The 23,942-nt window shown below is 40.3% G+C and overlaps 1 protein-coding gene across 3 annotated transcripts in view; it reads right to left on the minus strand.

The window, feature by feature from the left end:
• Positions 1-5,325: 5,325 nt before the first annotated feature.
• Positions 5,326-23,942, minus strand: part of opcml (opioid binding protein/cell adhesion molecule-like) — a 324,664-nt gene continuing 306,047 nt past the window's right edge. For all 3 annotated transcript variants that reach the window (XM_035178053.2, XM_035178054.2, XM_035178052.2), the window contains 4 exons: positions 9,995-10,132; positions 9,237-9,357; positions 8,257-8,408; positions 5,326-7,950 (listed from right to left, as the gene is read on the minus strand). In XM_035178053.2, coding sequence (XP_035033944.1) covers positions 7,850-7,950; positions 8,257-8,408; positions 9,237-9,357; positions 9,995-10,132 — 512 coding nt within the window. In that variant the 3' untranslated portion in view covers positions 5,326-7,849. The remainder of the gene's footprint in view (positions 7,951-8,256; positions 8,409-9,236; positions 9,358-9,994; positions 10,133-23,942) is intronic.

A 23,942-nucleotide genomic window follows, 5' to 3' on the forward strand; every position in this document is an offset into this window, starting at 1 on the left:
TAGGGGTCTATGAGTCCTGAGAGAACAGGAGTAAGGGGTATGTAATGAGAATGAGTCACGGAGGTTAAGTGTCCTCATGGCAAGAAAGTAAAAACGAATTCTTGTAAAGCAGGATGATGCAGGATTTGTCGTCCTGAAGCTCATCAGATCCTTATATCAGTAACAGTGGTGGTTGATTTCCAAGCAACAAGGAGTGCAACTTGTTGTAATAAAAACAAAGCAAAAGCACTTTGTGGAGTGAATCTTCTTGTCCTCGATGGAAGATGGAGGAGTCTTGGATTGAACTGTCTATCGTCCATTCGTGTTAAATTGACCACTTATTGCCTCGCTAATATGAGAGGAAAGAAATGGCAGAGACCGGATTACATGTGTGCGTAGGTGATGGAGAAGACGTAAATGGTCTGTAAATGGTCTGTATTTACAGTATATAGAGCTGTTCTAGTCTTGATGACCACTCAGACTGCTTTACAGTACAGGTTATTGACATTCACTCATTCACACACACATTCATGCAGTGCATCTACAGGCAGCACTTTTTCTTTTGAGGGCCAATTCTTGGTTCAGTATCTTGCCCAAGGACACTTCGGCATGCAGATGGGGAAGACTGGGATCGAACCGCCGACCTTCTGGAAAGAGGATGACCGCTCTATCCCCCCTCCACCACAGCTGCCCAACAATGTGTAGTTGTGTGTCTGCGTGCACGCTCCCTGATATGGAGTTGATTCGGTGTGGTGTGATGCAGGCAGACATTAGCCGCACGGCCGACCGGGGACCTCAGCAGTTATACCGGCCTCTGATCTGTTCACTTCCCCTCCAGCTATGGCCTTGACCTGCCTTTGCATTCAGACAGCTATGCCTCCCCAAACACAACCATACACACTCAAAATGATGCCCATTGATCAGACAGCCAGTGAACGCATCATCATATTTTTGTTTTCTTCACAAATAAAGTTCTGCATTCACTGGCTCATCTTCAGCTCACAAACATGGAGTCATCTCAACTGGCACGGGCCCTGGGAAGCCGGAGAATACATTCACAAAAACTGCATTCATCAGATTAGATGGCGAGTGCATGTTTGCGTGGCCAATGACTATGCAGTATTGTATCTGAATCACTATGGCTTCTACCAATAATCCCTGTTGTGTATGTAGAATAGTTGAGAGCAAGTTGTCTTACAGTGGCCATGAGATAAGAAAGGCTCAGTGTGCATCATTAAATCTGGTTATGAAATACAGAAGAATTTACAAGGTTAAAAATATGGTTAGGCAGGAAATAAAAACAGAAAAATAAAAGAAATCATGAATAGTACAAGGACAACAGGAAGGCAGAGAAGCTGCCAAATATTTCCACTATTTAAAAGCAGAGATGTGGGGCAGAACTCAAAGGCTCGGATGAGTCAAAGATGCCTCAGTGTTGTTAGCACTGGCATAGAGTCAGAAGCCATCAGAGAGTTGGATTTAATAATCTTGTTGCAGTTTGCACAAAGCAGGATCAGAAGGAAGGCCGTGACATATTCCAGTCATCCTCCCATGTTACAGGCTGATGTCTTCATTTATACATATTCTTTTTTTTTATTTTATTTATTTTATTTAAGTGTTCTCTTGATACAATTGTAAAAACAGGGCAGAATAAATATTGTACAGAGATGGAAATAGTTATTTTCTTCAGCGCACTGTATGAAGTACCACTGTAGTTAGTGTTTGGTTGAGACAAAATTGTTACAGTGATTTTACAGGTAACATTAGACTTAGTTGTTTGCATGTGTGATATTTTCATACTGGATAGCTTTGACTGCAGCCTCTTGTCCTCAACTTTCATTGGAGGACTGCAGATTGATGCTTGGAGAACACCTGTATCCGTCATTAAAGCCATTTTGAAATAATTCGGTAAAGTTGTCTATTAATCTTACTTTGCTGCTTACGTTAATGAGGACAAAGCTGCGGAAAATAGAGTTCTGAGTGATTCATGATTCATCAGCCCAGCTGCTTGCAGTGCGAGCAGGATCTTCACCTTGCGTTACCCCTGTTAGCAGATAACAGCCTCATTGAATTTATTATCTCTGAAAGACTTCTCTACCCATGTTGTTTATTTGTGACAGAGGAGAGTGCAATACAAAGTAATGTAGTTATTTTTTCAAACAGTGTTTCATAAACAAGCTGAAGTATTACTGCACGCTGCCAGGAAATAAACTGATATCATCAACCCTCATGAGAGTGTTGTAACAAGACCTCGGCCCTGTCCACGTGCACATGGGTATCTTATTCTGAAAGAAAGCTTTTTCTATGCGTTTTGACCTTTCATCCTCATTTAAAACAGATTCTGAGAAGGACATTGTCATGTAGACAGGGAAAACTGACTTGGGCTGACTTGGGAAATCCTGTTTTACTTTATCAAATTGTATTTTATGATTAAATTTTATAAACAGTGGATTGGTAGCGGGCTATATCGAAAAATACAAAACCACCTTTGTTCCTTTTTCCCTACTAACTTTGGACGAAAAAAGGACTTTAAGTTGCTCGTGAGAGAAGCCATCGCGTTGTAATTGGAACAACGTTGGTAATCATCATGATGGCCGACCACTGGCAGGTGAGCACTTCAGGCTCCTCGGGTTGTTATAAACTTTAAAAAGCTTTTCTGTTGAGAACCTTTTTAGAAAACAAGTTTATTCAACTATGTCTGGATGGGATGGCACTCTGAGAAGTACGCATTGTACCACGACTAGGTATTTCATTTTTAAAATGTAGGAAAATGTCCTTATTAGCTTGGAAGGAACCGGCAGTAATGCAGTCGCACTCGTGGCTTATGACTGATGTGACAAAAGTATTCACGCACCCAAAACCCTGAGGCGAGAATCTGCATTAATATCTCACAGATCCGTCACTGGAGTGCATCTCCTGCTGTTCATTTACAGACATAAAGAGGAAACATGCAGCTTGACTGACACCAGTTACCAAACTTGCCCCACATTTTCCTTCTTTGTACAGTTTTGCTCTGTTGTCCTGAGACTGTACAAATCCCTATCAGCTCTGACAGCAGTGACACTGAATAATCCTGTTTATCGAAAAAACAGCGGTGGAAGGAGACAACTTGGGCGCTGAGGTACAGAGGCAGTGCTGATGGGAAAAGGACAGCGGATGACAGGAATAGTTCCCTTTTAATTACAAGCCTTGATGTAGATCTGCAAAGTTAATGATGACTACAGGCGGAGGTGAAGCATCCAGCTGCAGCAGGCAGAGGTAGGAAGTGACGTATGAACTCCGCTGCGGAGATCACGTGATTTTCTTGAACACACACACACAGACACCGGTGTCGGCTCTTATCACCACGAATTCTCTTGACATCTTCGTCTGCGTCTTCTGTGTATCACACCACTTTTTTCACATTGAATGAATAAATACTCCAAATAAATATATATTGTGTTTGGTATTAGAGTAGTCATGCTAATGCAGACTGTAGCTGGTCAAAACACAATTCAAACCCGTCAGTATTTAATCTTGTATCAACTGTAAAATCTCTTTCACTTTAAAGCTGCAGACGTTATTTGTTAAGATGTAAGATTTAACACTGTGATCGATTTGATCAAACTCTGTCATCCAAACAACATAGCAGGCTTTTTAGGAAAAGGTTTTGGTCATTTTGTTTTTTCTCTGCAACATCAGTTGCAGTCATAACTGATTTTTCAACTTCTCCTGCTCCTGTGTCTTGTTGAAAATTTCATCCGGACCCCTCAGATCCTTTGATCAGTTTCTTGTCATCCAGTAGAGCGTCCAAAGATGACTGCATCAGTGCAGCAGAGCATGAAACCTTCACTTTCAGGTACATTTTCATTTTTTAGAATGGGACACAAAGACCCATCTCTTTAAAAGTACATCAAATACCCTCTATTGTCAATAATTTTTCCCCTATCAACTACTGAGAAAAATATTAATAGAATGCAGCGCAGCCTTTGTAATTCTAAACCAGCTTTTGGCCTCAAAGTGTGAGCTGAAAGCTGCTCGAATGCCCTGTGCAGCTGAGAGAATCTGCAGATTGCTCTTTGAGTGTCTAACGCAGGTTAAATAACAAAAGGGGAACTACATGACCATATGTATCGGGTCATGGTCAGAACAAATGATTGGCACCTTGAATTCACATTTAAGCAGTTTATGGACAATGTGGCAATCTCTCCATCAAATGATGCAGTGATTATATACGGCCATAGTGACTACTGTATGCTGAATACCCAATGAAATAAGAAAACATATAAAACAGGGCAACAATGCAGCCATCAAGCATGCATTGTAAATTCAATTGATTAATGAATTGTAATAACTGCAAACTTTCAAATGCCCAGAGTTGGACATTGGGGAAATTTACAGACATGTGAAATCATAGACTGTAAATAATGATGGATGACATGACACCTTTCAAAAGGGAAGTCATATCATCTGGATCACCCCTTGGTAGCTGGCTGAAATATGTAAAATTCACCTCCTCCATGTTGGCAGTGTATGTCGTAGAAATTTACTGAATCTAACTGACCTGTTATTGAAATCTACAGATCCTGTTGTCCTGACATGACTGTGCTCAAAGTTCAGTTGGATTGACCTGAAACATCCTTGTATAATTCTACTTAATGTTTGCATCTGTCTGATACCAAGAGATGTTTTTCTACCTTGAACCTAAACTTCCCTGTGATTATTTGATGTTCTGCCCAGTGTCTATACACTCAGGAGAGGGGGGGACATTTGACCCATTCTCTGCTGACGTCTGAGCGCTGGACACGTCCTGTTTGGCTGATATCGAGGGGGGACGTGAAGCCCTCGAACTGTGCATAAAAACCCGCACAGGACATGAGCCATTTGTCAGATTCTTCTAGCCTGCAGTGGCTTTGAGAATTCTGTCCCTATTTGGCCAAATGGTAACATTGTCACTCTGTTTGTGTTCGAATATATTCTCTGTAAATTGTTTCTCGACCATTAATTAAATACTTTGATATCATTGAATTGATCTCTCAGTCTGATGGTTTATTTCCTCACCAGGGAATTAAATACAAATTCCCACCACAGAGTACATGTTCAATATTTTTTTTTTTTTAAAGATGGTTTCTGTCATTTTAGGTAGTTCTAAACACACCGATGTATGTTCAAGTTTTCTTTTTTAATTAGTTATTTGATGCTATGAAAACAGGCTGGAATGTCATTGTTGACAGCTAAGTCGACACTGCGTATCACGCTGTGTATCACGCTGTGTATCAGCAGGATGTGGATACCGCGGCTCCACACCATCATCACTGCTGTGCAGACTCCGAATGACATCAAAAGTCCAAGATGTCAGCACCCGTATCTGGAATATTTTGGCTTTATTTTTATACAATGGGAGGAAGCGGAAACATAATGTCCAGCTTGACATACAGTCTATGTGTGGAATACATGATGTTAAACCTTAATCCATAAAAAAGTACAACCTGTCACCACAATAATGATACTGTCGTTATATGCAAAAATACACCTTAAGTAAATTCCAGTATCAGTTCTGTTTTAATTGGGATTTTAAACAAATTGATTCAAGCTCATTGACATCAATATTTATCATGTTCATCTATCTGAGATGAAAAGCGTTACAATGACCCTTAACTTTAGTTTTGCAGGCATCTGAATCTCCCCTGTCATCCTGTGACATGTCCTGTCCAGTTGACTGGTTCAACCATCAATCACAAGCACATAACTTAACATGTGAGTACAACAAAAGCATTCCCACATACATCAATCTCACCCCTGTTGTTTTGTCTTCAAAACACTTCTTACTCACAGGTATGCACAGGCGTGAACTGGACAATAGCAGAACATCACATTATCAATCACTTGTGCTGTAAGTACTGTATATTCTGGTCGCTGGAAATTTCTGTGCAAGGCAGACTGTAAAACGTCCCTCTAAAATGCATCCACCAACCACAGACCACAACAGTCACTCCTGCAGCATCTGCCATTTATCTCGGGGCAAACCAGGTTAAAAGCACGCATCCCTAACACCGGGGCGGGGGGGGGGCTCATAGCAGCTACACGGAACATTCATTTGAATTGATTTTACTGTCCTGTCACTCACAAAATATTCCTGTTTGTATTATCTGTGGCTTTAATGGAGCAGTGCACTGTTTTTTTTTTTTTTATTCGATTTGATATTACCAAAAAACTCCTCGGCCTCCACAAGCATATTTTACAAATAAAGAGGTTCTAAATGGATAAAATAGTTTATTCAGATACTTCACTACTTCACAGGAAAATTAAAAGATTTTAATACTTGGGTGAGAAATACGAATAAATACTTTTTTTTTCTGTATAATAAACGAATAGTAATAAATGTTCACTTTTAGTCTTGTCAGAGTTACATTATTGTCATTATTGTTGTGTAGCGCAGTGCATACTTCCATTTGCATAACCACACAATAAGTAGCAATAACAATAATTATTTTTTTTAAATAAAAGTTATACAGGTATGAATAAAAGAGAAAATATTTACTATTGTGTATTTTTATTTATTAACCTTGCAAGTTCTAACTGATTGGTAGTTGATACTTTAATCTAAGGATTTGAAGAGATATATTAACAAAAACTGCCATTTCTTATCAAATAAACAAATAATAATGATTTGTGATAAGCTGCAACCTGTCTGGCTCTGCAAACCCAACAACAAGGCCGCGATTGCATAAAAGTCCACTGACTTCATCCAAGAAAACATGAGGACCACTGTGGCTGCCTGAGGGACTTACTTTCAAGGCTGTTATGTTAAATATGAATGAGTTTTTTGCAGATCTTTATACATAACTTGATAAGCCAGGGTAAATTATATTATCACTATACTATTATTTAAGTTGCAGTGTTAAACGATGACCTCGGAATAACAAAAGTAAACGAATGCATATTTTACAAATTAAATTGAGTTCTTTTCAACTTAAAATCAACAGCACCACTTAATAAGAAGTCAGATCAGTGCCATGCTGCTGAATAGACCACCTACTTCAATGACACTTCACTGATGCATCCTCACTACCGGCAGTTAAACAGTTTAACTTCATATAAATGAATTGTGACTGGAGAAAATGAAGCAGCTCAGCCACTCGTGCCCTAAATGACACATCACAAAAATGTTAATTGGAAAACTCTTTCAGACTTTCAGCATGAATATGCCATGAAGCTGCTATGACACTGGGATTAGGTGTTTCAGAAATGCCATTTGATAAGTGTATGCCTTTTGGAGAAAAAAAAAACAACAGTGCAGGAATTGTCTGTACACATTTGTACATTTTCTACACACACTACAACAGAAATATAAAGTCAGATGCTCTATGATGTAGGACGTTGCCTGAGAAATCAACTGTTTATCAAGAATGATCTATTCTGTTTTGCATACAACTGTAAAAATACAGTAAAATTCAACAATCACATTGCATTTTTTCCCTTTTTGTTGTTTACTTAAAAAAAGCTTAATGGTATTGTACAGATATTGAACAGGATGTGACACAATAATAATAATCTGAATGTTCACTTCAATATTGGGCAATAAACAGTCAACTATCACCAGTTACATATATATATTTTTTTCTTTTTTTTCCCTTTACAAAAAGGTTTGGGGAGACACAAACTCAGTACTTCTACCATCATCAAATTAGTGCATGATTCAACATTTTCACTTCCTCAGACGCGAGCTGGCAGAGAGCAGACTCTGTTGCAAAGCCAAAAAGAAAAAGAAAGAATCAAGATAACTAAAAGTGGACCAGTGTCGCTCTTTGATTTCCATTCTTCTAATTGGACTAATAGTCTGTTCTCGCTGTTCGATGCTGAGAGAAGCTCGAAGGTTTTCAATCTCACATCAGAACTTCAGCAGGTGGAGTAAGGTGACAGCCAGCAGGAGGCAAACCGAGCGACCGGGCAACACTGCAGCACCGTTCACATCATGGATTGCACTGGGACCTGGGGGAGAATGACACAACACATTGTCCATCAACAGGGTAAGAATGTCTCCAGTTCAAACCAGTGCTGGGACCACAGCATTGTCTCAGAATGAATGGAGATTGACTGGAACATATATGAAAAATGGTTTATTTCTTCAGGTGTCCATGGAAGTTAATGAATGGTAGGAATTAAAATATATAAAAACAGTGTACAATATAAAGTGGGTGACTTTTTTAAATATGTGTACAACTGCTTGTATGCAAAGAAGATATAATTTACATATTATTATATATATATTCTTACCATAAATATATATATTCTTACCATAAAGGATTATGCTTGCATTAGTGATTCCCATGGTGTTCATGGCAACGCAGGTGTAGTTTCCATAGTCCTCTTCTGAGACGTTGAAAAAGACGAGCATTGACTGTTTACCTTGATTCTCAATCTTAACCCCATTTAGGCCATTGAAGAGCCTGTAAACGAAAGAGAGGAGGAGAAAAGAAAAAAAACTTTGGTTTTCTGTATTGTTTTGCTTTGGCATTTTGTCAAACCTCCAGCATTATCTCTGCACAAAGTTGGAAAAACATTCACACCTGCAGGCTATAAAGAGTTTTTCATAATAGAGCTAAAACTCTATAACAGCTCACTGACTTATTGAAGTAATTGTCCATTTGTGATCTTCATCCGTCAGTGCACCAAAACTTTCCTTCTCTGTCACTCATTGCTTTTCCTGTTCCTCTGCTCCTGTTTCATTGCCTTATTTCATGTTTAAGGATGCCAGTCGTTTATTTTATCAGCTTCCTCCATCTTTTTATTCTTGAGGACGCATTTTGTCTTTTGGGGACTGACGGGCAATGCGCCTGTCAGCGTCAGGGATCATTTCACAGTGCAACATAGCCTGTGTTTATATCAGCTCTTATATCTGCTCATGAACATCTTTCAAGTCTCCAGCTTTCAGCAAAAAGCTCCATTCTCCTAGAATATTCTCAGAACCTCCAAGCCAAACACCGCACTGTCACAAACCGAGTGCTGCACCGGTGTCCAATCTGCTCTGCAAATAATTTCTTTATTTTTGTCCTTTTTAAGTGTTCATAATGTGATTAAATACATATCCGGAAAATGCAGGGCATGAGGACTCATCTGATTACATCAGATGCAGATAATTTGAAACAAGAATAACAGTAACAAGGTATTACATCAACAAAGAGGATCGGGTCTGGAATATTTCAATTAAAGTAAGTGCACAGCCTACAGCAGTCAGTATTACAGCGTCTGGTGAAGAGCTCAGAGGAGAAACTTGCCTGCGGTCTTCTTTGTACCACTCAAAATCTGCCCTCGGGACGGCAGAGGCTTCACACTGCAGGACTCCTTTCTGTCCAACTGGAGTACCTGTACTCCTCGCCTTAGAAATGAAGGGCGGATCTATAAAATACAGTGAAACAAGATTTTTAAATTGCTTTGTGTTTTGGGCTTCTTCATACTCCTATTTAAGTGTGAACTGACAATTTGATGAACAAGCAGAGACACAAATGCAGACTGTGAGGGAGTTAGTTTCATTATGTGGGATGGCGTCCAGTTGACTCTCCATTCGGCCATGAGGAAGTACTCGACTTTTGAAAGCACGAAGCCTCACAATTCTCATTTGTCTGTGTAAATCCTTTTATACTCCCAGCATAACTGTGAGAGCAGTTGCTTATTCATAAAGACTGCAGATACACCATAACAGTAAATTCAAAAATACTTTCAGCCTCTTAAGTTTTGATTTCGTTTCAGTAGTTCAGACTTTTTTATGACAAGTCCAACGAGTTCCCATTCAGAGGTGGTTAGGATGAGGACTGTGGACAAAATGGTTTACAAACACTGACCATTTTCAAGCTTGTTCAACAGATCAGTCAGGGTTTATTTGAGAATATTGCTTATCCATGAAAAAGCTGTTAGCTTTGTTTGTTTGTGTGTGTGTGTGTGTGTGGGTGGGTGTGGGTGTGTGTGTGAGCCCCATATGTCATGATCATTGTCCCCTTAAATACTTGACCATGGATGTGATAACGTTGGCACTTACAGTTGACGGTGACTTGCACTGTCCTGACATCGGGGCTGGAGATGTCATTCGAAGCGATACACTCATATGACCCTGACTGCTCTTTGGTGACGGTTGTCAGCTCCAGGTTTTCTTCCTCCGTCACAAATGCATGGGTGCCTGTGGAGATAAGTTCAAGTAGAGTTAAAAAACAAAAAAAAACAATGCAGGTTCCACATATTTACTCTTTGTTAGACAACCCACGACAGGTTATCCACTTTCCATGCATATATCCAGTTTGCAAGTTTGTAATTCAGGCTCTCTGTTACGGATTTGTTGTCTCCAGGCACAAGGTTTAAGTGCTCAAGTGACGTGACTGATTTAAATAGAAAGTTAAAGTCAAAACTAGCCCTCCTTCCTGTGCAGATATTCTATAGTACTTGGGATGTTTAAAAAAAAAAACTGGCAGATTGAATCAAAATGCACTTATTGTCAAGTAATGAATTTGCAGACACAAGTGAATATAAGTTGGGTAGATAACCTAAGAACATGTTTGATATCTCCTCTTCTCATATAATGATTAATGACTCTGGTTATCCTTCATAAAGATCTCAAGAGCTGAATTAAAACTTTTTTTTTTAATCTCGACGGACCACAGTGGGAGTTTGTGATTTGGGGATTTGCCGTTTCCGAATGTCCCCAGAAGGCAGACAGCCCAGAGCATCGACTCATTACACAAAGAAAATAAATATATTGCCTCGAAACAAGCCCACTTGAGTAACACCACAAATTAGCCCTGACACTGGGGATGTTAAAAGCATGTTCTGGTGACAGAGAGACCTTGAGATATTGCAGCGTGGGTGGGGAAATGGATAGGAGCACTAATCCCAATCAGTGGAAATGTCAATCCAGCAATAGCTCAACATTAGCATAATATCATTGTGTTTTCCAAATCCTCAGCTGTGGACACTGTTGGCTGGGGATTCACTGCAAAGGTTGTGGGCTGGGGATAATCAGCTTGTTACATATAACCCGGGGAACAACTAGCACTGGTAATTGAACATTTTCATCATGGATAACTACATTAGACAGAGTGTGGGTGACAAAATGTTTTTGAGTTACTTACTATCTGGTACTGGCTGGCTGCTTTAATGATGGCCAAGGGTGGAGGTCTACTTTCAAATTATAGTTTAATTACCTCATTAGCTTTCGAGTACACTGGATTATTACAATCTAGGCTGCAAACTGCATTACTGTTTGTTTGAGTCTACTATGCTTTGGAACACTACAATCAAGAGAGAAATTCTACTTGTTGTGGACACCTAAGTTGAAAATATAATAATGTTGTGTTAACATTGTGTTTAATTCTGACTTCTCATCTATTCGTGGGATCTGACGTATCTTTTCTTTTACTGAGCGTATGCAGACAAACACTTCCCTTGATTCAAACTGGCATTTCTTATTTCAACCTTTGGTTGGTACTAGTACAAATATATAAATACAGCCAAAACCCCCAGATTTAAAGTTTATATGCATATAAAGTAGTGACATCCAGTGGTAAAGTTGCAGATTGCATCCAACTGAATACCCCTCCCCTCACCCCTCCAAACTAGGATGGTCTTCAGGTAACATGAAAATTGAAAGAGCCTTTTTAGAGCTTGTGTTTCCTTGTGTCTGTCATTTGCTATATGAGCAATGCAAACTCCGTGGAAGAATACACACTTGTAGACCCAAAACCCAATGATTCTCAGTTTCAGGTAATTATACACCAATGAAAACACCATTATGAATATTATACTCCTTAATCCTACACACTGGTTGTTGATAATTGTGCAGTCTGCCTTTGGATTTGTTCGTGTCTTTGCTTCTACTTCCTGGTTTCTTGCTGCTGTTGCCTGTCCCCTACTGGGTCCTGTTCCTGGCAGAGTGTGTCGCTGGCTGAATGTCGCCTCCGGATTCTTTCTCTCTTGCGAATCGCCCCTGTGTCTCATCACCTTGTCAATGTGACCACCTCCTGCTTTATACAAGGACCAGATCATTCATCATAGGGGTAGAAACGCTTGGCCTACTCCTACCTTCTGCCTTTTTCAAAATCTTTTTGAAACTTCTGTTACTTACCTGTCCGCCTAAATATTAATCACTGTGTTTTTTGCCTATGTCGAGGATCTTCTACCTTCTGCTACTGCCACGCTCAGCCAGTTCTCACTAACTCTCTTCTGTACTGGACTGGTGCCAGCCGTTGTCTCTGCCTACTCTCTGAACTCTGGACCTGGATTCTGGAAGACTGATCACTAGCCTGTTAGACTCTGGACTCTGTGATCATTCACTTTGTCAGCTAATTCATTCTTTGTTATGAGTTTTACATTAAACCTTTGAAAACTAATCCCTACTCTGCTCCAGTATTCTGCCAAGAGTCTGCCCTCCAAGTTATACTTTATCACTGGTCCTTTAAAATGTTTATCTCAGTTCCCTGAAAAAAATGACTGTTTTTGTTTATGAAACTATTCCCTCTTTTTCCCTATTCAGAGATTTCAGATTCAGATTTAAACTGTGCTGACAGCCTGAAACTCTAGTTTTTACTCCAACAAACGAAGGCAGCTTCTGGTGTGTGGATCTGCTGATTCCCACTTAAATCCACTGCTGAGACTGGATGTGTGTGTGTTTGTGTCTGTGTAAGCACCTGCCTGTGTGTGTGTGTACTTTCTCACATTGTTAACAGTAAAGTGTCAGCATCCGGACCACAATTTGAAAACAGAAGTGAATACAATACAGGACTAGACTTCATTGTTTATTCCTTTTAGGAAACATCAGTCCTTCCACTGTAAGCACAGAATGCACAGCAGAGGTGACCACATGGGAAGTTTACATAAAGAATTGGATAATGACCTGGCATGGTAACAATCTATGCATTATGATATAAATGTCAACCCAACACACCCATACAAATGAATATAAAGAAGTCATAATCCTCATATATTACTCTGGATAAGCAAATCTAAGACATCAATGCGACATCAGTTCCAAATAGCATGACTGGATGACTAATGGGAGAGGAATTACAGTGCCTGAGTGGCAGCCGGTACAAATGAGCATCTAAAAGCACTCAGTGGAGCACCTCGGCAATATTAGCCATTAGCTTAAGGAGCTCTGCTGCTGAGACGCCACTCTGTGCAGCTCTGTAAAGAAAGATTACTGTAGTCCAATTGCAGCTATTACAACGGAAAAGACCACATACTGTAGGATACAACTTCTTTCCATGACAGAGATCAGAGTAGGTTGTAAAAAGTCAATTAAAACTCAAAAGGGACAATTTGTTAAAAAGCTATGTTGACTTCAAATTGATAGAGGCTGACAGGCACCAATTTGAATTACACAGTCAAGCTTTTTAATTTTTGTTCTCGGTACACTTTGCTAAAATAAACCCTTCAGCAGGCAACAGAAATGATGTGGTCCATGTTCGGCTTCCAGATTAGTTGAATGGTGCAATCACTATTAAATATGATTTCAAAGTACCTGTGTAACGTTTTGTAATCATGGTATTGATTCAAATTTACCAAATACAAGCCGAGATTTGAGTGTTCAATTATTTGTGAAGTCTGACAGTGCAACCATTTGCAATGTGTAAAAGCACTCTTACAGTTCTAGAATGACATTATTTATGCACAAGAGTTACATGAACTGGCTGTTTCAGACTTAAAGAATGGCACAAAAAAAAACTAGGACGTAAAGTATTCTGAATTTAGTTAACATCAAACTCTTCAGCAGGTGGAATTCAGCCCAGCTGGGTTGAGATCAAGTGACTGACTCGGCCAGTGGGAATAATCCACCTCCTCAACCTGCTTTGGCCGTATACTTTAAGCATGCATTTGTCTGAATCTGACAATCCCCTGCTTGGTTTCTAATTGAACAGATGATGTGTTCACCATATTTTGTACTTTGAATGGGTTCTTAGGGCTATCGGTGTATTTAAATCATACTGGCAGCATGGCTCTGAGGATGGCAGGGACAATCAGTCAGTCCATCACTTTGGATCACACTGACAATCTCAATGATTGTTATGTGCATGGCTAGGACATTTCGTGAAGACCTTCTGAGATGATGAACTCTGCTACCATGAGGTTGACATTTTTGGTTTTGAGTGAAATAAATCGATTTATGGAAAGGACTGCTAAGCTATACTTCACAGATATTAAAGGTCCCCAGAGAGGAGAAGTTCTACTGACTTTGGCTGATCCCTGACATTCCATTTAGCCAAAGGCTAGTTTCCCATCAGCCTCAGCTGCAGTTTGTGTTTAGTGCTAATTAGGACATTTCACACGTTCACAATCTAAATTGGTAAACTTACTAAATATCATTTGATAACAATAGCATGTTGTCATTGTAACAGTGAGCATCTTAATAAGATGATGTTGGCATTTAGCTCCAAGCACTACTGTGTTTAAACCTCACCGAGCTACTAGCATGACTGTGGACTATAATATTGTTCCGTAGCTGACACAACACAGCTTTCTGGATGCTCCCAGCACAACTTTCCTTCTTTCTTTATATATATTCTAAGGATTTTCCCAACATAATGGTCACTACATAATCTATTTGGCTGTTACATAACCGACCTCTCTTTTCACTATTGTGTGTTTGTGCGAATTCTTGCGAACACATTTGATGAAACTGTGACCCTGGCCTGCTGTGCTTGTTGATCAAAACAATGCATATGTCCGTAGCCAAATCTGTCACATCTGAAAAACGGATGCAGAAGCTTTTGTAAATGTGTCCCAGTGTATTCTTCACACAGCAGTGAGGTTCTGTCGGCACATTTTGCTCTGGCACAAGCAGGAAAAGAAAAAAAAGCAGAACAATTATTAGAACTTGGCACAGAGGTACTGGCTGTTAGCTGGGCTTGATGTTGTATATCGTTTTTTTTCTGTTTTAAAATCATAAATGAAACCAAACTTTAGCATGTTTGCATATGTCAAGGCCTAAAATTGCAGAGAAATGAGAAAAATGACAAATGCACAGAAAAAAGGAGACAAACCTGTAATTATCATTCATTTCTGCATACAACTGCACTGGCCCTTAGCTTCTTTGACTTTTTGTTGACTACGGTGTGACTGCAACTGCCAATATCCATTGAAAGTCTTAGGTTAATTACTGTACTTAAAAACAACCAAATGGCAACAAAGTGTCTCGTACCAGAACGAAAAATGCTTCAAAAGAAATCAAAATAACCTCTTTAATGAACTATAAATACAAGTATTGAATGAGAGTCATTCACAATTAAGCTGGATATATGCAGTATTTAGTCAGGATTGTATAATAACCAACAACTTTAACTTGGAGTCAGAATGTGAGTGACTTTGAATGTCCGAATGTAGTAAGTTCTATATCATTACTGTTAAAGCATTCATGCGGCGTTAGGGTTTTAATGATGGTTTTAATGCAGGATTTAAAACTTGATGGATGGCACATTTAGATCAAAACAGAAAGACGTGTGGGAGCTATAGCCACTGAGAGTCCACAGTTTGAGAATTCACAAGTAATAGTAGAAATAAACATGAAGCCTAATAAAATCCTCATATTTTACATTTTGGGGTTTAATTCCCTTTCCTCTTCGACCCACAGACATCATCAGACTCTCTGTATCATCTCTGGTGATTCGTAACTGCAGCCTCCTTTAGCTCTTCATTGTATTTCACTCTTTGCCTTCAGTCTGCTCTTCTGCAGGTGGAATTCAGGTCAGCTGGACTGAGATCAAGTGACCCACTCAGCCAGTCGAAGATATTCCACCTCTTCAACTGTATATCTTTAGGTTGTATTTTGCTGAATCTGAGCTTAGATTGATCATATACACCTCCGCACCAACATGTTGCCTTTGTCAGCAGTGAAATCTTCAATAAATGAGTGTGCCAGCTCCGTTAGAGCTTTGCCAGCCAAAACTGAACCAGGACCATGTTTGACATGTGGTGGTGCTTTGTGTCTTAAGCTGTTTTATCTTCTCTCACCTCCTATTTTGTTATGATTTGTTGTTTTTTGGGGTTCTTGGCCTTTCTATGTTTAATGTAAAGCAGAGGTTTGCATCTTGCGCCAAATCCGCCTGTCCGCCTACATCCCAAAGAGCATTCTTGACTTGATGTGTAGTAAAGAACAACTCAAATAATTTTCCACAGGTCAACATCTGGTCCACTGGGGCATCTGCCATTCTCTAGTTTTCCTGTACACACCTGATCTCTTTAAAATGTACAAAACCCACGCTTTAGGCAAAGTTCCTTTGATATCTGTTCTGCTGTTTTTGAGTCTAATGATTATCCTCTTCCCAGAAAAATGAGCTATATTTTTCACACCTTTTCATATCTATAGATGTAAACCTTATCAAATTAAAGCTGAGACATAGCACTTTATTGTCAATTTTTATTATTTTTATTAATTTTCATATTACAAATACTGATGAACTGGACTATATATCTAAAATTTTATTTCTGCATACAAATTGTGCACATATTTCAGTACACAAACCTTTTGCAGAACCTGTAAGTATATGTGTGGCGGTGTTGAAGTGGGTTTGTCCTTTTCAGAGCACAGGGATGGGGACAGGATGTGGGACTTGAATAAGACACTTGAGGACACTTGATGTGAAGTAGTGTGTCTTTGCAGACAGCAGCCAGCAGGTAATTGCAGACTTCCATGGTTTCTAACCACTGCAAAGCCCTGTGGTTATTCTCTAAGTTGAATTCGGTACCTAGCAGAAGGTACTTGAAACGGTCCATGGTCCTTTTGATGGCTAAAGACACTCCAGCTGCCCTGCCGAGCATGGTCCTCCCCCAGGACTGGTTTCCTGCTGACACCAGCCACTGGCCTTTTGTCTTCTCCATCACCTTGCGGTCACATTCCACCAATACCTCTGCCTGGGGCATGAGTCTGGGTGTTGAAGGGCACACTAAAGTTTAGCTGCATCTGCCATCGTCTTTATCTCTTTTTGATGACCCTCTTGGATCACCTTCACTCTCCTTTTACTAGTTTCCCCTGGGGGTGATAACACTGCTACAATATGGAGGCCAGGGTTGCCATATTCTCTGGATGTGTTTGGTCTCGAAGGAGGTGGCTGGGTACAGGCAATCATCTTACTGTCCCATCCTCCTTTACCTGTCGTGTGAGCGCTTTTCCCGGATTACACACTAGTTTCATACTTTTCTTTACTAGAATGGCATTGTTTAGAGCATTTACCAAACCAAATGTAGAGATAAACACAAGAATGGTAATCACACTCACAGATGTGACAGTGTTGGGAGAAAAGGCTTTTTAGCGCTCAATTGTACTTACAAAGAAAGCAGTTTCAGGCGCTCAAGACCTTTGGTCGGCAACAGAAGGCTTTTAAAAATAGACCTTAAAAACAACTCAAAAATAACTTCAATGGAAATCTTTATCTCCAGAGAGATAAACACTTTTCATGTCCACTGACAGAGCCACATAATTGGCAGCACTGATGTGGCACAATGCTTGTGAGACAGAGAATGTGATCAGTCCAGGATGTGACCTCTTATGTTAAGGGTAAGGGGCCCTAACTGGTATTGATACTTTATGAAGCCTGTGCATTAGCTGAAAGCCATGTATTTAACTTGGATACTTGGTATTCTCATGGCATTTATTCCTCTCCTATGCATGTACCACTGCAATGTGATTAATGTAGTACATGGACTTAAGGACTACTCCCCGCCCATGTCCCATGAGGGTCTGACAATTACCACACAGCCGTAGAGCTCCCCTGATAGCACCAATCCCATGGGGGGTATTACTGCTGTAGCCACAGTTTCCTGCTGTTTAATTGTTTCATGCAGTTGTCACAGGTGCATTTTCCTGCAAGGCTGCATTCTTGTTTAAAAAAAAAATCTAAATCAAACACATTAAAGTTAAACTACTTTTTCTTTTTGTTGCCTGTAGTTCTTTTTGGGGTTTTAAACACCTGCACACAATGCTTTGTTAAAATTGTGTAAAGAACATGGACAAGAGATTTTGTAAATAGGAGGATATGTGGCGATCAATCAGTTTTAGCTGTTATTTAGCTGTGCATGGAGGAAATTCATAATGTTTTAGCCCTGTCCTTCAGTTACGAGTGTAACAATACCAGCAAATTACACAATGAAAAAAAACGCAAAAACCTGTATGAGTAAAATAGTGTCTGTGACATTGGGTTTAATTTCACTTTAAAGAGTAAATATGTATGCAAGAAATGCAAATTGTTATAAGAATACACTGCTCAACAATTAATTGTAACAGTATAACATATAATAAGTCATCGGTCCACTTAGGAAGCACAGGTGATTGTGAATCAATGTCACTGCTTTGGTGCAAATGAAAGTGACAACAGGTGCAATAGAGAGGCAAAAGCAAAACAACCCCCAAAAAGGGAATGGTTTCACATGTGGTGACCACAGACAGTTGCTTGTCACTACTGGTAGCATGAGCTGTGTCTCCCAGCACAGTCTCAAGAGCATGGAGGAGACACCAGGAGACCGGCAGTTACATAAGGACAGCTGGACAGGGCCGTAGAAGGGCATCAACCCAGCAGCAGGACTGGTATCTGCTCCTTTGTGCAGGAGGAACAGCAGGAGCACTGCCAGAGCCCAATACAATGACCTCCAGCAGGCTACAGGTGTGTATGTTTCTGACCAAACTGTCAGAAACAGATTCCATGAGGGCACAATGTCTTCTATTGGGACCTGTACTCACAGCTCAGCACCATGTAGCTCGATTGGCATTCGCCAGAGAACACCAGAATTGGCAGGTCTGCCACTGGAGGATAGTTCTCTTCACAGATGTGAGCAGGTTCACACTGAGCACATGTGACAGGCGTGAAAGAGTTCTTTCATTTTCCAATAAAGGAAATGCCTGCCAATACTACAATTCATCCATGTGAAATTCATTACTTAATAATAAAAATAAACTACTACTAAGTACACATCTCAAACCGACTTGAATCTGTTCATGTCTGTGATCCTTCTGGCAAACAAGTGTAAAGATTAAATGTTGTTTGTGTTTACATTATGAATCTGTTTATTGACATTGAGAGGTGTTTGAACAACAGGCTCGACTGTCTGGCGCACAACTTTTTGTTTCCAAAGTCAGGTGAAACTGAGCCAGTCGCTTTCCACATAGACAGATGGTAATTGAGGGAAGCCATGGTGGATAATATTTAGGGTGCATGCTAAACGACCACTCGAGCTTTGAAGGGCATATGGCACAAGTCATACAGGAATTAAATGGCTGGCAGGAACAGAAGGCCGATATCTTCTTCACCTTTTAAGCTGACAAAACAGACCCTGCATAATATATTACGACGCACATTGCACTTGTGGAAAAGTGACAACATTGCTAACTATTAGTTTGCCATGTGGGAGCTCGTCAAGTGATGGATATCAAAGTGAATTACATAATTTTAAAACAACATGCTCATGCATTGCTTACATATAAGAACTACTCATATTATGCTGCCGCCTGCTCCATGTGACATACGCACCCTGATATAAATATTCAGATGCCAGCTGCTCAGCCTCAGTATGACAATAGGATAACTCTTTAATGTAATATTATTACGAGTTCAGGCTATGACAGTGCAAAAGATTAGAGATCAAAGTTAGCCAAATACTCAGTCAGTGGCTCACACAGCAGGACCAAACTACAAAACAACCCTTGGGCGGTCTTTGAAGAACAACCATAACAAGTATGCTGGCTGTGTTAGTTGAAGCTGAGAATTAAATTGTGGTATTTTCACAAACTTTTGTCTCTCTCTTATAATTGTGGCCACCTTTGTTGCAGAGACATCAGGAATCACAACAAACAGTATGAGGCTCCAAAAGGTTTTCAACTGACCTTCGACTTCAGACCTTCACAGAGAGCTATTGGGTGGCTGTGTGCCTCAGGGGGTAGAGTGGGTCGTCCACTTACCAGAAGGTTGGCAGTTTGATCCCAGTATCCCACATGCCCCATGCCTAAGTGTCCTTGGGCAACATACAGAACCCCAAATGTGCCCTAATGGCTGTGCCGGTAGTGTATAATAGAGAAAATTATGCACTTAGATGCACTGTATGAATGTTTTCGTGGATGGGTGAATGGCAAAGCTGTGCTTTAAAGAACTTGGAGTGGTCATCAAGACTAAAATAGCGCTCTATAATTATCAACCAAAAGCAGGTCAGAGGCTTAGGTATTTCTTGAAAATGCATAGGGTTCAAACTAAAGCAGCTGATTGTTCAACTAGATTCTGAACGAATAAAAGGGTAAAAAAGATATAAAGAATTTCCTGAAAGGTTTTGGTGTATTTCAGGTGGTTATCATCTCGGGATTGGGCGGTAGTGATGTTGAACTGGTTGTCCGCTAATCAGAAAGTTGGGGGTTCGTTCTTCAGCTCCTCCAGTCTGCTTGTGTCTCTTTGTGCAAGACACTGAACTATGCAATCAATGTGGGCACGTTGATAGAGGGTTGAAGAGGCGCTATATATATATATATATATATAAGAGAGAGAGAGAGAGAGAGAGAGAGAGAGAGAGAGAGAGAGAGAGAGAGAGGTGCTGTATGAATGTGTGTGTTAAAGTCACTCATCATATAAAGCACTTTGAGTGGTCATTAAGAGAGAAAAGTGCTACATAAATGCAGTCCATTTAACATCCACTGTTAGGTCCAGACAGCCTGGTCCTCCAGTTGATTCGCAGTTCACCGTTGCTTCGAGTGGTAAGTCTCACAGGGCTGTAAAACCTGGAGGCAGTTTAACTGGTCAAATGGGGTCACATGATGTCAGTAAATGAACCTTTTCAGCATTTCATTTCAAAAATATAGGTGGGTTATATATTACTGTATATGTACCTATGTTTCAACAGGCTGGGCATGAAAATCTTGATTTTGTGAAGACTACAACTGTGGCGTCAAAAGGTTGGTGGTTGGATCCCGGCTCCTCCAGTCCACATGCCAAAGTGTCCCCGGGCAGGACACTGACGCCTAAATCGCTGCTGATGGCTGTGACATCAGAGGCTCAGATGTGAGGTGGAAAAGCCCTGCATATAGAAGGGCTATTTGAATGTGTATGTGAATAAGTGAATGTGACTCCTAGTGAAAAGCACGTGGAGGGTGTTATATGGTGAGAAAAGAGCAATAGCAATGCATTTCTTTTAACTTTTAGAAACATAACCTTTTGTTATGTTTGGATTCTGTGGCACTGTGTCATTTGATATGAATGGAAGATTTTTTGATTCTGAATGAAGGACAAGTTTTTCTTTTAAAATATCTGTCGAGCACCAAATGCAGGGTCGCATGTTATTGTTCCATTTTGTCCAACAGCACAGTTTCATAAAAGGGGCTCTGTACTGGAATGTTTTCTGCACTGTTTAAATGAATGTGTATACTGAATATGTCCTTTGCTCTGCAGAATTCAGCCAGCTCTCAAACAAATGCTTCCTGACTGTAATGTGTAGGCCTAATTTGATTGTGGAAGCAGTGCTGATACAGTCTCGTGGGTGAATTGATTCCCTGATGGCATTAGGTCAGTTTCTTGTTAGTGGCCAATTCCCCTTTTAATGGATTATGCAAATAAGCATTCTCAATCTATGCGTACCTGCAGCTCACAGTCCCTCCTTACACCAAATGAAATATACACATCCATAAAAAGTGTTCATTAAAAAGAACCATTAAGTCTTAATGAAGGACAAATGCTCATCACATGTGTAACTATAGACCACTGTTTATAGAGCCAGTGGCAAATTACCACAATCTTTATCACAAAGCACCAGTAATGTCACAGAGCAAATGTCCACATGAAGCAGCAAGATTCTTTAAGGTAAAACAGGGGACAGGGATCTCAAACTAATTAATAACAGCGACCATTTATCTTTTACCATTCATCATTAAAGTCTGTTTTTATATATCTGACATTAAATGAAATGTTGGCATCTGCTTCCCACAACTTTTTCTTCCACTTGAATAACACTCACACCTGCTTTGTATTCCCTGTGGATGTGATATGAGTGAGCAGTGACAGCTGTTATTATATTGAATCCCCCCGGCCCCAGGTGTAAGCCTCGGTTTCTGTTGGTTGTCACCAGTTTCTAAGACAACTGGAGAGATTTTGTGACGATCATTTATTTTAATTACACTTTCTGGGGAGGCATTTTACGGAAACAATGAACACACACACACATGCACACACGCAGGCGCGCACACACACACACACACACACACACACACACACACACACACACACACACACACACGAGGAGGGTCAGGTCACAAGAGGGTCAGGAAAATGGTGTAACCAAAAGTGATTATCACTCATAGTGTTAACCTCTCCCATATCCCATCCTGTCCATACAGGTGGTCGTCCAAACCAGAAAACCAGAGGGGCTCTCTGGCTCCAGAGCTGCAGGATTATTATTATTTCTGTTACTGGTGCAGTGGCCGTTCTTAATATATCTCTTTGGAATGGACTTTTGCTTGACCTGTGGTAATGTTGGTTGTAGCTTTCTTTCTGAAACTGTAAAAGTGACCTGCAGCAATTGACCCTTGACAAGTAAAGACCTGCTGCTGGACTCAGTCCACAGTCCACAGGCACTGCTGCTGCACAAAGAGCTGTTCACCTGTTAATGCGAAGGTCAGTGAAGCATAACTCAGTACGCAGACCCTGAACTGGAGAATCAGTTGTTGTGAACACTCCTGGTGTCGTAAGACTCGTGAACACGCTATTGTCATGATCGACAACATCGCTGATTAGTCCAAGCCACCCCTGCTACTTTGAACAAACAGGCGACCAGCGCTCTCACTGTTCATGTGTCCAAATCACACGCAATTCAATACAATACAATTCAAGTGTGAAGCATGGAAAGATAAAGAGACATATGTTAGACATTAGATAGATTTCTATTATTATTATTCAAAAAAGCCTTTGTATATCTGTAAGTATCACTGGTATTATTTTCATTATAAAGACCGCTCTGGCAGAGCTTAAATCCAATAGTTACACAACTTCTCCTGATCTCTCTCTCTTCCCCTTACTCACTTTCTGTCATCTCTCCTCCAATTTCCTCTCCCCTCTCCTCTCTAGCCCATTTCTGCTTTTTAAATAAGCTTTATAGATTTGTTTTCTGTCACCAAGACAATTTTCATACATATACAATAAAAAGGGCGAAGGGGTAACATGGAAACAGGGAAGCATAGTAGAATCTCTTCATGATCAATTCTCTTCTCACCTCAACCAGTCAAGGCACATGGTCAGCCACACTGACTCCCCCCCGAGTTTCCCTTTTTCTCTGACTTACTCACACAGTATTATGAGGCCTGAGTTATTTAGCTCAAATGCAGCTCAGTGTGCACAGCAAACACTTGACTTCAAAGCACTGATGACAAGCAGCTGAAATAAACTGAAATGAAATTGCACACACTGAATAGTCTTAATTATTTGCTTAGAGCTTGTATCTACACCATTGGCTGTATTTACTCAATAGCTCGAGCAAAACTGATGTCTTACAGAATAGTCAGAGAGAAATGTAAATGAGGTGAATACATATCAGGACAAGTGGGAGAGCCTGGGTGATACAAAGCAAAGGGAAATAGGAACTTCCAGTGGAGAACAGCAGTGGTCTGTTTACTTTGCAGAGCTTACACTGCAATATGAGGACACGGGGGATGGAGGCAGAGGAGGGAGGCAAACTGGAACACAGTGAGGAGCTGAGCATGACAGTGCACCCAGTAGTCAGGTTTTCAGCCACATACACCATCATTTTACTCAGTGAGTGCAACGCCAGGTGAGGTCACAGTGGGGCCTTCAGAGACTAAAAGAAAACACGAGTTGAGATCAGCAGTACAGAAACTTGTGTAAGACAAGAGGTTGAAGGTGCCATGATGATGAACCTTACACAATCTAACATATCCTCAGCTTTTATAATTGTCTACTGGACTATATTAAACCACATCTTAAACCCACATACATATACGATTTTCAGCACTGCTGTGGTCTAAG

This window comes from Hippoglossus stenolepis, chromosome 15 (assembly GCF_022539355.2).
Source record: "Hippoglossus stenolepis isolate QCI-W04-F060 chromosome 15, HSTE1.2, whole genome shotgun sequence".
In the NCBI taxonomy this organism is placed as follows: Eukaryota; Metazoa; Chordata; class Actinopteri; order Pleuronectiformes; family Pleuronectidae; genus Hippoglossus; species Hippoglossus stenolepis.